The sequence below is a fragment of the Taudactylus pleione genome, unplaced genomic scaffold, assembly GCF_031769625.1.
Source record: "Taudactylus pleione unplaced genomic scaffold, aTauple2 ptg000781l, whole genome shotgun sequence".
Classification (NCBI taxonomy): domain Eukaryota; kingdom Metazoa; phylum Chordata; class Amphibia; order Anura; family Myobatrachidae; genus Taudactylus; species Taudactylus pleione.
This window is the reverse complement of record NW_028285183.1, coordinates 4,167,027-4,182,885: the sequence shown is the minus strand read 5'-3', so window position 1 is coordinate 4,182,885 and position 15,859 is coordinate 4,167,027. Positions and strand designations below refer to the sequence as shown.

At 47.8% G+C, this 15,859-nt stretch overlaps 1 protein-coding gene across 1 annotated transcript in view; it reads left to right on the top strand.

Annotated features, from left to right (window-relative positions):
* Positions 1-15,534, top strand: part of LOC148475087 (glycerol-3-phosphate dehydrogenase 1-like protein) — a 41,919-nt gene extending 26,385 nt beyond the window's left edge. The window contains exons 3-8 of the mRNA XM_088457752.1: positions 319-459; positions 4,522-4,660; positions 5,728-5,840; positions 9,905-10,138; positions 10,335-10,441; positions 11,275-15,534. Of these exons, the coding sequence (XP_088313878.1) occupies positions 319-459; positions 4,522-4,660; positions 5,728-5,840; positions 9,905-10,138; positions 10,335-10,441; positions 11,275-11,371 (831 nt within the window). The 3' untranslated portion in view covers positions 11,372-15,534. The remainder of the gene's footprint in view (positions 1-318; positions 460-4,521; positions 4,661-5,727; positions 5,841-9,904; positions 10,139-10,334; positions 10,442-11,274) is intronic.
* Positions 15,535-15,859: the final 325 nt, after the last annotated feature.

Here is a 15,859-nt window from a genome sequence, read left to right as displayed (position 1 = left end):
TCGCACGGCCGGTGGAAAATTCCGTCACCCATCCTCCCGCTGGCGTAATAGGGTAAACGCTCAGGGGGCGGGAAGAGGCACGGCAGCGCAGCACAGGACGGCACTGGGCGCAGGGAAGCCTAGCACCGGCCCTATGTGTAGAGGCAAAGGCTCCGGGGTTACTAAATAAAATAAACACCTCCCACACACATGACATCACAAAAGAGCATTTTCCATGGAGGGGCCGCGATGTTGCATCTCATGTCTTATGTTCTACTAATGACTATTATTTTTAAACATAATTCTATATTTTCTTTCTTTCCTGCATTACGGTATCAGGTGGCCGTGCCGGAACTGGTGGATGCCGTAGCCGGCACAGATATCCTGATTTTTGTGGTGCCCCATCAGTTTATCACTAGGATCTGCGACCAGCTGGTTGGCCACCTGAAGTGTGGAGCATTCGGGATCTCTCTGATCAAGGTGAGGGTGATGATGGTGGGTTTATGGGTGATGAACAGATACAAATCAGAGTCCATTCTACAGCCATGGCCAAAAGATGTTGAGAATGACACAAGTATTGGTAATCACAAAGTTTGCTGCTTCAGTGTTTTTAGACCTGTTTGTCAGATGTTACTATGGTATACTGAGGTAACATTACAGCATTACATAAGTGTCAGATGTTACTATGGTATACTGAGGCAACATTACAGCATTACATAAGTGTCAGATGTTACTATGGTATACTGAGGTAACATTACAGCATTACGTAAGTGTCAGATGTTACTATGGTATACTGAGGTAACATTACAGCATTACATAAGTGTCAGATGTTACTATGATATAGTGAGGTAACATTACAGCATTACATAAGCGTCAGATGTTACTATGGTATACTGAGGTAACATTACAGCATTACATAAGTGTCACAGGCTTTTATTGACAATTACATTAAGTTTATGCAGAGAGTCAATATTTGCAGTGCTGACCCTTCTTTTTAAAGTCCTCTGCAATCCGCCCTGGCATGCTGTCACTCAACTTCTGGGCCACATACTGACTGATGGCTGCCCATTCTTGCCTAATCAGTGCCTGGAGTTTGTCAGAGTTTGTGGGTGTTTGTTTGTGCACCCGCCTCTGGGGATTGACCACAAGTTCTCAATGGGATTAAGGTCTGGGGAGTTTCCTGGCCATATACTCAACATTTCAATGTTTTGTTCCCTGAATCACTTAGTTATCACTTTTGCCTTATGGCAAGGTGCTCCATCATGCTGGAAAAGGCATTGTTCATCACCAAACTGTTCTTGGATGGTTGGGAGAAGTTGCTCTTGGAGGATGTTTGGTACCATTCTTTATTCATGGCTGTGTTCTTAGGCAAAATTGTGAGTTAGCCCACTCCCTTGGCTGAGAAGCAACTACACACATGAATGGGCTCAGGATGCTTTACTGCCCCTCCAGCAAGCCCGGGCCCGGGTAATAAGTACCCGCTCCCCGCCCCCCTCTCGGCACCCCTGGGCATGACAGCTGACATATCACTTTCTTGGCCAATTCTAATAGGATTCAGAAACAGTTATTTACTAACATTGGCTAATGGTATAATTCTGCACTAAAACCACAGCAGCCAATCAGACATTTGCTTTATTTGTCTAACAAGTACCAGAAATATAAACGCTAATCGCTGATGTTTTGTGTTATCGCACATTTGCAACTGTGAGCAAAGGGGGAGATTCAGACTAAGGGCCGTATGCAATTAGGTGCTGAGAGCACTTTTCGCCATCATCGCTGGTTTTACCTGCGGAAAAGTTTTGCATGTGTCACCGCTTATCCCTGTATTCAACTCCAAAGGACGCGAAAACGGCACACTGTGAAACGCAAACAAGCGAAAAGTGTTGTCAGATTTGGGGGAATCAGCCTGACACCCCCCAAAAGATGCACTAACATTGGGGATCATGGTAGATGCCCCCGAGTGGCTCTGCCGAAGGTATTTGGGGTACTTGAATGCTCTCAGTAGCTGTGAATTAGCGTCTTTGCACAAGTGGTGAAGAATAACATTTAGCAGTATTTTTGATGAAAATAACTAGTCCCAGCAAATTTGGGGTACACAAAAATGGGGGCTAGCATGGTTTAAAATCGCAAAAGTGTGTTTTTTAAAAAACTTGAAAAACGCACCCAACCAAAGTCTATTTCGCTACTTTTTAAGTTTGAACCCCAACTTTGAACTTTTTTGCCCCTTTTTTCAAACTCAGTTTTAGGGGTGTTATTTAAAAAATGTATGATTTTTTTTTTACTCAGTTTACCTTTGGGGACCTGTCCTAATAGTGCAGGGTGGTTTCCCCACCTTTGCACCCCAAAAACCCCAATTCTGCACTTTTTTACGCCTGCTTTCATAGGCGAATCTTTTTTGCCTATACCAATGCATTGACTTTCCGCACCAGCGAAAAGTCGTTGGAATTGAATACGGGGATACGTTTTTGCCGGCCGAAATGATGTCACCGGCGAGACTTTTCCGCAGAAACCGACTATTCGCACCTAATTGAATACGGGCCTAAGACGGAGATGCTATGACAGCTGGTAACATGGTAGCACATATTATGGCGATGCAGCAGGAGGCACCACGCCTCCTGCATACATTATTAATCCGAGCTGTGGCCATGGACGCAGCGTCGGATCATCTGCGGGATCCTCGGGCCGGCTGAGTGACCATAGGCTCACTCTAGCTGACCAACGCAGATGCACAAAAGAGGGCAGGAAATCTCTGTCAGCTCTGGCCTCTTCCCTCCCCCCATAGGCGGTTACACGCCCCCGTTTGGGAAAACAAAGGCTGTCGTCGCTCCCTCCCCACCCAGAAACGGCAGCAGACTGTCAATCACTGAGAGGCTGCTGCCGGGCTCTGTGCGGGATCCCAGACCCGTACTCTACATGCGCAGAGGAGGCACAATCGGAGATGTGCACTAACCATCGGGTTAGCGCGCATCTCTGAATCATCCCCATTGTTATTAAACAGTCCTCATAGAGGGGACCTGACAGGAGAATCTACGTCTAATTTTCTGACCGCCAAATCTATTTAAAGCAAATGTAGCTATAAATCATCAATTTACAATGGTGGAAATCACTCGGAGGGGCCTATTTATCAGTTAATATTAACAGGCTTTTTCCAGGGGTACCTGCAAATATTTAGTATCCCCCAAATGTACCTACGAGGGACCACATTTTCAAACACAAAAGCAGCGTTATTAATACACGCCGGCAACCTTTAATTTGCTGTCTCCGTGAATGAGAAATGACAATTGTCGGGTCTGGAGCCGGAACATTTATAATTTGCCCCAAAATGTTTTGGCTACTCTGAGACGCTGAGGTTGCTTTCAAATGTGTAGAATAAATGCAACGGGGAAGGGGAGGGGGGACCTTTGTGCATAAACAGAGTATCCCCATTATTTCCAGAGGGGTTTCTAAATTTTTTTTGGGGGGGGGTCTAATTGTGATCACTTTAAGAAAGGTGGAAATATTGATTATTCCGTTTTTTTCCCATTAATCACGTTGTGAATGCAATCTGTGTGCGATATTAGCGCCCATGAACACATTGCAGGATGCAATAATAGCGCCCAAATGTATTAAATAGTACACGCAGAGACAGGCGCTGCGATAGGAACCCGTCCCTGCAATGTGCTCGGAGTGAGTGACCACATCAGTGACCTCTTAACTCCTCTCACTGGACTATGGCGGAAGCGCCGTCTACTGACCACACATGTGCAGTGACTGACGCGGCTAGCCAGCCACCGGAGTATTAGTAGACTCCGGGCACTAGAGTGTGCCCAGAGTCTACTGCGCATGCGCACAACACCGGAAAATGGCAGCGGCAGCCATTTCCAGTGTTCTGAGCAGCGCTGACATCCGACGCAGGACCACGGACAGGTGAGTTTAAAATAATATGGGTGCAGGGTGTGTGGTGCAGGGCCCCCCTGGACCCGGGGGCCCGTGTGTCCCGCACACACTGCACCCATTATAATACGCCCCTGGCGGCGACCATTGCCGGGGAGGGTGCTGGCGGAATCCTCTCCCGCAGCTAATGACATCTTCAGACTGCAGCAGATATCTCTAAGATAGTCCCTCTTCATACATTGGGGTGATACTATACTGTATATTTGCGGCTGTTTTCGGAGAATATACAGCAAAAGTTTAATGATACATAGGCCCCATAGACGTAAATAGAATAGCACCCCCTGGTGGCCAAATAAATGGTTGAAACGTGTGAAAGTTGTTAGTGGACCTTTCGATGTGCAGAATAAATAATGTTTGAGCTTCAGATCTCTTCACATATAACGCAAGCCAGGCTGACCAGCAGGTGTAATCCTCCAGCTATTCTGAGAACCTCTAGGACTGTTGTGTGGCATCATTATTCTAATGTGGTCTTCGATGACCATGCGTTAGGCTGTAGAGAATTAGTACTGGGAGCAGGGTGACAGCGCCACCTCCTGGGGACTTGCCAGTATACAATATTTCCAGTCACCTAATCTTATTTGATTGACAAGATGGCCTTGTTCTGTGCAGGGAGTGGACGAAGGGCCAGACGGACTCAAGCTGATCTCAGACATTGTACGGGAGAAACTGGGCATAGAAGTCAGCGTCCTGATGGGTGCAAACATCGCCAGCGAGGTGGCCGATGAGAAATTCTGTGAGACCACCATTGGTAATAATAATATGACTATATCATTTATACAGATGTCATTGTACGCGGCGGGTACTTCAGTCTCCTCCTACTGCGGACAGTAATATTGACCAGATAAAGTTCTATTTTCTTCTTTGTACAGTGGCAGATTTAACATGTATCAACATTTCACACCTGAGCCTAGAACGTGGACACAGGTCCTTAAATAGACACATAATAATATTGTATAACTTTAGGGTAGACAAAGAGATACAAATAGGAGGAAACAGAGTTCAGGGATGAAATTATTTACAGGAAGGGAGTTATCTTAAGAACAGATGTTTGACAAGAAAGGAGTCCTTGGCCTAGATTTACTAAGCAGCGGCTTCTGCCAGCCGCATATTCTCTGTAACACGCTGTAATGTAAATGGCAATATTACATTCAAATAACTGACGCGTTTCGCATTCATGGACATTTTACATTTTGTGTCCAACTTGTTGAGAATCGCAAAACCCGCCGCTTAGTAAACCTACTCCCAGGTGTCTAAGTTTAAGGTGCTCTGCAGAATATGACACCACGCACTGGTTGTTTAGTTTGCAATGCTCTGCAGATCTCTAGTGCGCTCTGTAAGATAATGATCTGCCAAATATTCATACAAAAACATATATACCATGATGCTCTACTAGCCAAAAGGATCATGGGAGTTGCAGAGCTGAAAGCTGCCTATCTCTGACATATAGTACCTGCCATTCTTCTTACACAGGCTAACTAGTAGAGAACACAGTGTAACATGGGATCAGCGGAACCTGGTTATTGTAATACAGATTTACCATTGTTAAATCTCAGTCCCTGGGGGCTTATTACATATGCCGGTACAGCGTGTTCTCTCCCAGGTACTCAGGACAGAACAGGTATCACAAGGACAGAGCTCAGTACTAACGTTCTGCTAAACTCTCCGCACTGGCAGCTCCATTTTCCAGCCGTGTCCTGAATAAAGTGGAATAATGTTTCGTTTTTGCTGACTCGCTGATAAACAGGTAGAAACAGCGACGGATGTATTTCTGATGGCGGCGGCGACGCCACGCTGACTGCTCCTGTCTCTCTACAGGATGTAAAAACCTGCGGCACGGGCAAATCTTTAAAGAGCTGATGCAGACACCAAACTTTCGGATCACGGTGGTGGAGGACTGCGACACGGTGGAAATCTGCGGGGCCCTGAAGGTAAATTCTGCCCCCCTCGGAGGCGTGATAAGTGACCCAGCGCAGAGATAAGCTGGAGGACGCGCAGCAGCACATTGGAATGAAATATCAGGCGGAGGTGACCAATGTGGTCTGTGCAATGCAGCTGACAATGTGATTGTACAATGTGATGTCATCCTCAGACACTGTTCTCATCCCGTATATATGGATAGCTACACATTGTATATGGCATCGTTGTTGTTGTTAGTCTTTGGTGACGTAGGATGGTGCAAAGGTGGCGTGGTATGGTGAGGGGGAGGCGTGGTATGGTGAGGGGGAGGCGTGGTATGGGGAAGAGGGGGCGTGGTATGGGGAAGAGGGGGCGGGGCTTGAAACGTTGCAAGAGGCTACCAAATTAAAAAAGCCTGGAAGGAAAATATTTCCCAAGTACTCGCCAATAAGGGCGAATGTGTCAGACGATGGATGCTTCCGTCATATCGTGGCTGTCCCGCTGACATCGGGATGGTTGGGAGGCATGGGTAGAGAAAGTGAATGTTACTAGGGTATATTTACTAAAGTACAGGTTTTTTAGAAGTGGAGATGTTGCCCATAGCAACCAATCAGATTCTACTTAACATTTATCTAGCACCTTCTAGAAGATAACAGCTAGAATCTGATTGGTTACTATGGGCAACATCTCCACTTCTAAAAACCTGCACTTTAGTAAATATACCCCTAAGTTTCCCCATCTCCAGTGCACCAGCATGGCATCAGTGTGCCCCGGGCCGACCCCACTGCCCCTAGCACATCACGGAAGAGGGGCCTGGGACCAGGAAGCGGAGCAATACGTATGTACAGGGTACAGGCAGCTCTCCGTGCTGCACGGTGCCATTCCAGGTGCCCCTGTGGCAGCAACAGTGCCACACCCCTTGCGCCAGCTGTACAGGTCTAGTTGCGGCCCTGCTTATATCTCCCAACATTCGGAGATTAGTAATCGGGACACACTCTGGTGTTGCCACATCATGACGGGGTTGTGCTTGGCGCTTTTAAAGTGCAAGGCCAGCCCTAGCCCCCTCTCCTAAAATGGTGAGCAGGAAACAGCTCCCTACAACGATGACAGTCCCTTAGAATCGTGACGGTTTAGTATTATTACTCAGTGGTGTAACCAGGGGAGGTGGAACGGGGCTCGTGCCGCCGGCCGCCTTCCAGCATAGTGTGATCCAGAGTAGCACAGTGCACTGTATTTTATCCATTGTACCGCGGTACACTGGTAGTTATCAAGTGTGCCGCCAGAGATGTCCGCAGATCGACGCAATATCGGACTTGGGCGGCTCTGGGAATTTCTAGGGTGGCCCAGACGCGACCTGACCCATGAATCATAGATCACGCACGCCAAGTCGCCTTCCCACCCGCCCAGTGCTGCGCCCTGTTCAGTGACAGAGAGAGAAAGGCTCTGGTACTCCATCTACATAAACTCACACCGCTGAGGGAGGGAGAGGAAAACTGAGGCTCTGAATCAGGGCCGGGCTATTTTTTTTTTTGGAGCGGCCTCTTGACCGCTCGCATAGCTGTGGGTGACCCACAGCTATAGCGAGCAGCCAGGAAGATGGTCGCGATGGTCAAGACCATCGCGACCATTGGGCTTGCGACGAGACCCTTGTGGTAGGGTCTCGTTGCCGCAAGCCCCAGAGAGATTTCGGCTCTCACAGAGCCGAAATCTCTCCCACTGACATCACTCGTGAACGCCTCCGTTTGGGCAGCCACTCCCCCGGCCCGCTCACCAAAGGGGACGTGCTGTCACTCAACATCGACAGCACGCCCCCTTTGGTACGAGACCCGGAGCGACGGATTGCCCGTCGCTATCCGGGTCATGCGCATGCGCTCTGGGCCACCATCGACCCGGTTGCGAGCGGTCAACGCTTGCGACCTGGTCTGAATCAGGCCCTGAGCTCCTTCACAGTGGGGGGCCAGTGTATTTTTGTTTATTTATTACTCTGGGGGCCAATTTTTTATTACGGTGGGGGCCATTTTTATATTTTTTGCTGTTGGGGGGGGGGGGGGGGGATTTTGTGTGTTTTTTTTTTTTCTGTGGGAGCCAATGTCTGATTTTTTATTTTGTTTCATGTTGACAATCCCCCATATTTCAGCGGCTGCGCCTGTTTTTTTTTTTTTTTTCTAAACGCTTGGAATCTTTCGTTTTGCTCTGGGCGCCAAAGACCCTAGTTACACCACTATACTCAGTACCAGGACATGCCAGATATAGGGCACGGAAATGTGGTTTCATCAGCAAAGTGCGTTTCAGTTTTGCAAATATTTGCAAATATTTGGTAAAATATAGGACTATATACAGTCAGGTGCATAAATATTGGGACATTGACAGAATTTTCATATTTTGGCCTCTATTCACCACCACAATGGCTTTGAAATGAAACAAACAACATGTGCTTTAGCTGCAGACTTTCAGATTTAATTTGAGGGTAATTACATCCAAATCAGGTGAACGGTGTAGGAATTACAACGGTTTCTATATGTGCAACGGTTTTAAGGGGCCAAAAGTAATGGGACAAACTAAACAATCCTAAATCTAACTTTCACTTTTTAATACTTTGTTGCAAATCCTTTGCAGGCAATTACAGCCTGAAGTCTGGAACGCATAGACATCACCAGACGCTGGGTTTCATCCCTGGTGATGCTCTGCCAGGCCTCTACTGCAAATGTCTTCAGTTACTGCTTGTTCTTAGGGCATTTTCCCTTCAGTTTTGTCTTCATCAAGTGAAATGCATGCTCAATCAGATTCAGGTCAGGGGATTGACTTGGCCATTGCATAACATTCCACTTTTTAGCCTTAAAAAACTCTTTGGTTGCTTTTGCAGTATGCTTCGGGTCATTGTCCATCTGCACTGTGAAGCGCCGTCCAATGAGTTTTGAAGCATTTGACTGAATATGAGCATATAATATTGCCAGAAACACTTCAGAATTCATTCTGCTGCTTTTGTCAGCAGTCACATCTTCAATAAATACAAGGGAACCAGTTCCATTGGCAGCCATACATGCCCACGCCATGACACTACCACCACCATGCTTCACTGATGAGGTAGTATGTTTTGGATCATGAGCAGTTCCTTTCCTTCTCCATACTCTTCTCTTCCCATCACTCTGGTACAAGTTGATCTGTTTCATCTGTCCATAGGATGTTGTTCCAGAATGTAATGGCTTTTTTAGATGTTGTTTGGCAAACTAATCTGGTCATCCTATTTTTGTGGCTCACCAATGGTTTACATCTTGTGGTGAACCCTCTATATTCACTCTTGTGAAGTCTTCTCTTGATTGTTGACTTTGACACATATACACCTACCTCCTGGAGAGTGTTCTTGATTTGACCAACTGTTGTGAAGGGGTTTTTCTTCACAAGGGAAATAATTCTTCTGTCATCCACCACAGTTGTTTTCCTTGGTCTTCCGGGTCTTTTGGTGTTGCTGAGCTCTCCGGTGCGTTCTTTCTTTTTAAGAATGTTCCAAACAGTTGATTTGGCCACACCTAATGTTTTTGCTATCTCTCTGATGGGTTTGTTTTGATTTTTCAGCCTAATGATGGCTTGCTTCATTGATAGTGACAGCTCTTTGGATCTCATATTGAGAGTCGACAGCAACTGATTCCAAATGCAAATTTCACACCTAGAATCAACTCCAGACCTTTACCTGCTTAATTGATAATGAAATAATGAGGGAATAGCCCACACCTGTCCATGAAATAGCTTTTGAGTTGATAGTCCCATTACTTTTGGCCCCTTAAAAAGTGGGAGGCACATATAGAAACCGTTGTAATTCCTACACCGTTCACCTGATTTGGATGCAATTACCCTCAAATTAAATCTGAAAGTCTGCAGTTAAAGCACATCTTGTTTGTTTCATTTCAAAGCCATAGTGGTGGTGAATAGAGGCCAAAATATGAAAATTTTGTCAATGTCCCAATATTTATGCATCTGACTGTATGTACTATATATGACTCACGTTTTATCACATGTACTGTTTATGATCCATGTCTTTATTACACGTGCTTTGTACGACCCACGCATTTATTACATGTAATTAATCCCCCTTTACCAGAACATCGTGGCTGTGGGAGCCGGCTTCTGCGATGGTCTAGACTTCGGCGATAACACGAAGGCCGCGGTGATCCGGCTGGGGCTCATGGAGATGATCGCTTTTGCCCGGCTCTTCTGTAAAGGCTCCGTTGCCACCAGCACCTTCCTGGAGAGCTGTGGCGTTGCTGACCTCATCACCACCTGCTACGGGGGCCGGAACCGCAAGGTGGCAGAAGCCTTTGTCAAGTCCGGGAAAGTGAGTGTCAGCAAGAGGGCAGCTACCCCTTGTAGTATTAGGGAGGTTGAGCTAGATCCGGGTCATTACACCCAATCCCATACTGACCTGTGTGATAAGTGTCCCATGATATTCCAGCTGTGACCCTGAAACCACTTCTCATCTGTGGGTAATGTGCATGCTGGAAAATACATTTACTTCTGCAATATTATTCCAGTCCATCGAGGAGCTGGAGAAAGAGATGCTGAATGGGCAGAAGCTGCAGGGGCCCCAGGCCTCAGCCGAGGTCTACAAGATCCTCAAACAAAAGGACATGATTGACAAGTAAGATCACCCTCATCCGCTGTAACCATGATCTATTGCTCTGTAATCTAAGCTCCCCCCTCTTCCAATTTCTTTTCTTGCCTTTCAGTTACACAGCACAGTTTACTCATCATACACGGAGAACAGATTTTACTAGAAACATTTCACAAAAAGCCCAAGGTGTTAGGGGTATTTTCTTAAAACACAATATAACCCCCAAATAAGATACTACATATACTGTAGCTATGCCTAGATCATATCATGCTGCATTTGCTTGTATGCTAGAATAGCTCTGGTTAAAATATTGTGCAAGAGTTTCTCACTGATGGCTACCATATTTCAGGGAAAGTCCTCTTCACAGTCATGGCCACTGACTTTAATCAACAAATAAGTTGTCTGTTAGCAGAAGTCTATCCTGCAGGAGTCCTTTACCGGATTACACAGAGAATAGTAACTTATCAGAGAACACTATGTACATTCTCTTACTCTTTCTTTGCACTCAGTGTATATCCTATTATTATATATATTATTTTATATATAATCACAGCTCAAGCCCCATTCAGGGATTATTTTTGTGGCTAGATCCTTTGTTTTACCATCTAGTTACCGGTAATTTCTGCCATTGAGAATAATGTGAAAGCACTGTGTATACTGGTTCATCAATGATTACAATTACCTTAACCCATTTTTTTTTACTGGGAATACAATAAACCTATTACAAATGTTATTATATATATATATATATATATATATATATATATATATATATATATATATATATATAATATGTCGTTGAATGAGCTAATTATTATTGTTAGCACTATGGAGACAAATGGTCCACTCTCTGTTTGCAGATTCCCCCTGTTCGTGGCTGTGTATAGGATCTGCTACGAGGGTCGCCCAGTCCAGGAATTTATCTCCTGTCTGCAGAACCACCCCGAGCATTATTAGCACAGAGGGAACCGTATCCTCCATTGTCTGACGCTTAGCTACCAGAAAACGCGCCTATATACTGCAGCGCCGCCAGGAGGGGCCGCTTCTTCCAGCTTATGATTTGCTGCCTGGAAACTGCTCTTCTTTTTTTCACTTTATTCTGCTGCAGCTGAGGACGACTGTACGAGATATTATATGATCTATATTCACTCTGTAATAACAGGCTGTGCTTTACCTCATCCATAATGAGGAAGGGGATTGTTATTGCTACCAGCAACAGATTGTTTGGTTCAGGGCAGGGGCAGAACACTACATCATTGGATCTATAGCGGAATTTGGGGGGGGGGTGGGGGGGTACGGGTACGGTCATGCGGTCTGCTTTCCCAATGCCCCTGCTTTGTCCTTCAGAGCATTTGCTGGGAACTGTGCGGGCCGTGATGCCTGTATGGCTGTAACAGGAGATGGCCGGAGATTGCAGAGATTGGCGAGTGCAGGGAGTACCGCCCCCCTGCCATGGCTGTAGCCCTGACACTGGCTCAGGGGTCTGAAACTTCTTAATGGCTCAGTAACTGGAAACTAAAGTCCAGTAATAGATCGCACATTCCCAGTTTGTGTTATCGGCCCAGTTACCTCTGAGGTGACCAGGCTCTTATAATACACATAGGGCCTGATTAGGAGATGCAACTGCGATCGCTCACAGGTGGAAATTGCAAAAATATACTAATGAATCACCTGCCGCTTAGTGCTTAGAGACACCCAGCGAAAGCATCTCGCATCTGTCGCTCACGCACAAAACTGGAAACACCGAATGCAGATCCATCAGCCAGTTAAGGGGCCTATCCATTAGGCGACCTGAAAGTCTGAACGTCTAGCGTTCAGACCTTCAGGTCACCGAGGTGCAGTGCCCGCACTGAACGCCGTTCACGGAAATGTCATTCAGTGCAGGAGCCCGACCTCCTATCTCTAAACATGCCAAACCAGACTAGCGTCGTCAGTTTGACGGGCATGTTCAGTAGATAGTCGGAGACGGCAAGGACCCAGGGTGCACGCGCTTCGCTGGTCCTTGCCGGCTATCCATTACCCGACTTTGTGAACAATGCGACCAAAACCTCCCCGTTTTGGTCGGATTGTTCACAAAGTCGGGTAATGGATAGGCCCCTTTAGTCTAAGATGCCGCAGACACAGCGGTCTCCAGCCACACAGAGGGCTCTCCCGCTGCCACAGTCACAGCCGGTCCCAGGCCACACAGAGGCCTCTCCTGCTGCCACAGTCACAGCCGATCCCCAGACACACAGAGGCCTCTCCTGTTGCCACAGTCACAGCCGGTCCCCAGACACACAGAGGACTCTCCCGCTGCCGCAGTCACAGCTGGCCCCCAGACACACAGAGGACTCTCCCGCTGCCGCAGTCACAGCTGGTCCCCAGACACACAGAGGCCTCTCCTGCTGCCACAGTCGGTCCCCAGAAACACAGAGGCCTCTCCTGCAGACATAGCGCTCTCCAGCCACACAGAGGCCTCTCCTGCTGCCGCATTCACAGCCGGTCCCCAGACACACAGAGGCCTCTCCTGCTGCCGCAGTCACAGCCGGTCCCCAGACACACAGAGGCCTCTCCTGCTGCCGCATTCACAGCTGGTCTCCAGACACACAGAGGCCTCTCCTGCTGCCACAGTCACAGCCGGTCCCCAGACACACAGAGGCCTCTCCCGCTGCCGCATTCACAGCTGGTCTCCAGACACAGAGGCCTCTCCCGCTGCCACAGTCACAGCCGATCCCCAGACACACAGAGGACTCTCCCGCTGCCGCAGTCACAGCCGGTCCCCAGACACACAGAGGACTCTCCCGCTGCCGCAGTCACAGCTGGTCCCCAGACACACAGAGGCCTCTCCTGCTGCCACAGTCACAGCCGGTCCCCAGACACACAGAGGCCTCTCCTGCAGACATAGCGCTCTCCAGCCACACAGAGGCCTCTCCTGCTGCCGCATTCACAGCCGGTCCCCAGACACACAGAGGCCTCTCCTGCTGCCGCAGTCACAGCCGGTCCCCAGACACACAGAGGCCTCTCCTGCTGCCGCATTCACAGCCGGTCTCCAGACACACAGAGGCCTCTCCTGCTGCCGCAGTCACAGCCGGTCCCCAGACACACAGAGGCCTCTCCTGCTGCCACAGTCACAGCCGGTCCCCAGACACACAGAGGCCTCTCCTGCTGCCACAGTCACAGCCGGTCCCCAGACACACAGAGGCCTCTCCTGCAGACATAGCGCTCTCCCGCTGCCGCAGTCACAGCCGGTCCCAGGCCACACAGAGGCCTCTCCTGCAGACATAGTGGGTCTCCAGCCACACAGAGGGCTCTCCTGCTGCCACAGTCACAGCCGGTCCCAGGCCACACAGAGGGCTCTCCTGCTGCCACAGTCACAGCCAGTCCCCAGACACACAGAGGCCTCTCCTGCAGACACAGCCGGTCCCAGACACACAGAGGCCTCTCCTGCTGCCACAGTCACAGCCGGTCCCCAGACACACAGAGGCCTCTCCTGAAGACATAGCGCTCTCCCGCTGCCGCAGTCACAGCCGGTCTCCAGACACACAGAGGCCTCTCCTGCAGTCACAGCGGTCTCCAGACACACAGAGGCCTCTCCTGCTGCCAGCAAGAAGGCAGCGGCTAATTTATGCACACCCAGAAATCAGTGTTTAAACGCAACTGAAACGTCTGTGTTTCTCTAGCCATCCCCCATTACCTCCCCCCCCTCCCTACATACCCCCCCTCCAAACGCTGACTACCTGTCACTCACTTTGCAAGTGAATCCTCTGTGCAAATGTAGTCGCAATTCAATGGCTGCACCTTGGCAGTGCGGCTTACACACATGCGTAACGGCAAACAACCGCGCAAAGTACGTAACTAGCGATATTGCATCCGTCTCAGGCCCATAGTCCAGGAACAGATCGTACATTGCCGGTTTGTATTAACGGTCCAGTTACCAGTGACCAAAGTCTAATAATACACAGAGGGACCCATTTATCATTAAATATTGTCTGGTTTATTCCCCAAAAACACCCATTTTTGGGGGTAGCTGCAAATATTTAGTATTCCCCGAATGTATGGAGAAGCCACAGCAGATATCTCCGATACTTGCTGCGATCCCTCCTATAGGTCTCTATGGGGGATGCGATGCTGTCAGATTTACCAACATCCGCCATGCAATGCATTCCTGATATAGGCCCCCCGCAGCGAACGCCATCTGAAGATGGGCTATACAGCGCAAAACCATAGGAACCCTCCCCCGGCAATGGTCGTCGCGCAAGTGCAGTCAGCGGTAGCCCCGACAGCACTCGCGGCACATCGCAGGGGCGGGCTCCTTTCAAAGCCCCTGGTAATACCATGCCCAGATCACATTGCGATCATTAATAATTGGGCCTCATAGTCTAGTGACAGATCGCACATCCTCAGTCTCTATTCTCTGCTTCCGTATCTCTGGGGTGACCAGATTCTAATAATGTTCTTCTACTGGAATTCTCCTGGCAAGTGTTTGTTATTCCAAAGCGGTTACTGCTTAAAGACAAAGATTACACTGGAGTATAATTATATATATATCCTCAATGCTGAGAGTGTATGAATGAAATGCTGGCACACGCACATTAGGTTATACGCCATTCCCTTGCCGGTAATCCGGACACTGCGCACAGTATGACCGTGGGGCCTTACAGCAGGTGTATAACCACATAAAACCAGTTACTGAAGCTTTTCTGCTGTGATAAGCTGCAGGTATTATGGCCAATCCATGTCACATGGAGAGATTGCTGGCTAATTGCTGCTAATTCTCCCTGACAAAGGGCTTTGTTGTATTTGGTGGATTAACCAATGATTTATCAAAGGGAATATATCGAACAATGATCCGCCGCAAATTTTTTTTTTTAAAAAAACACCTGCAAATTTTAGCCATATTTAAAAAAACAAATGATCGGAAAAAAAAATTAGAGAAACGGTTGTATTTTTGGTCATACAAAGGTATTACATGACTTAGGCAGATGGGCAAACAATGAGGACTTCCCCAAAGAATGTATTCTCAATATATCAGTCTAGATGCTTTGATGCAGAGGGAAGTGGTGGAGTTTATATTTATATCTTATATTAGTATCGCACTCTTTTTTTTTTCCTTTTATAAAATTTTATTTGCCAGTTCAAAACATGTCTGAGTTATTATTTATCTGGGTGTGTTTGATCATCTGTATTGCGTAGGGTATTTCATGTAAAATGGAGATTTTTCTCCTTCCCGTTAAATCCCTTTTCGCTGTCGGCCTAGGCAGTCACGGTGTAATACCTGGGTCTACCAGTTGGTGTCCACAGTAGGGAGGGAGGGACTGAAGAACTGAAGCTCCTCCCTCTATAAATAATGACCCATCTCCAGCCTGTGGATTTCCTTATCAGAGCGGTACAGGAGGGATATAGATGGAATATAGAGGAAATCACAAGAGGACGTCATTATAATGTGCTGGAGAATCAGGAAGGGAC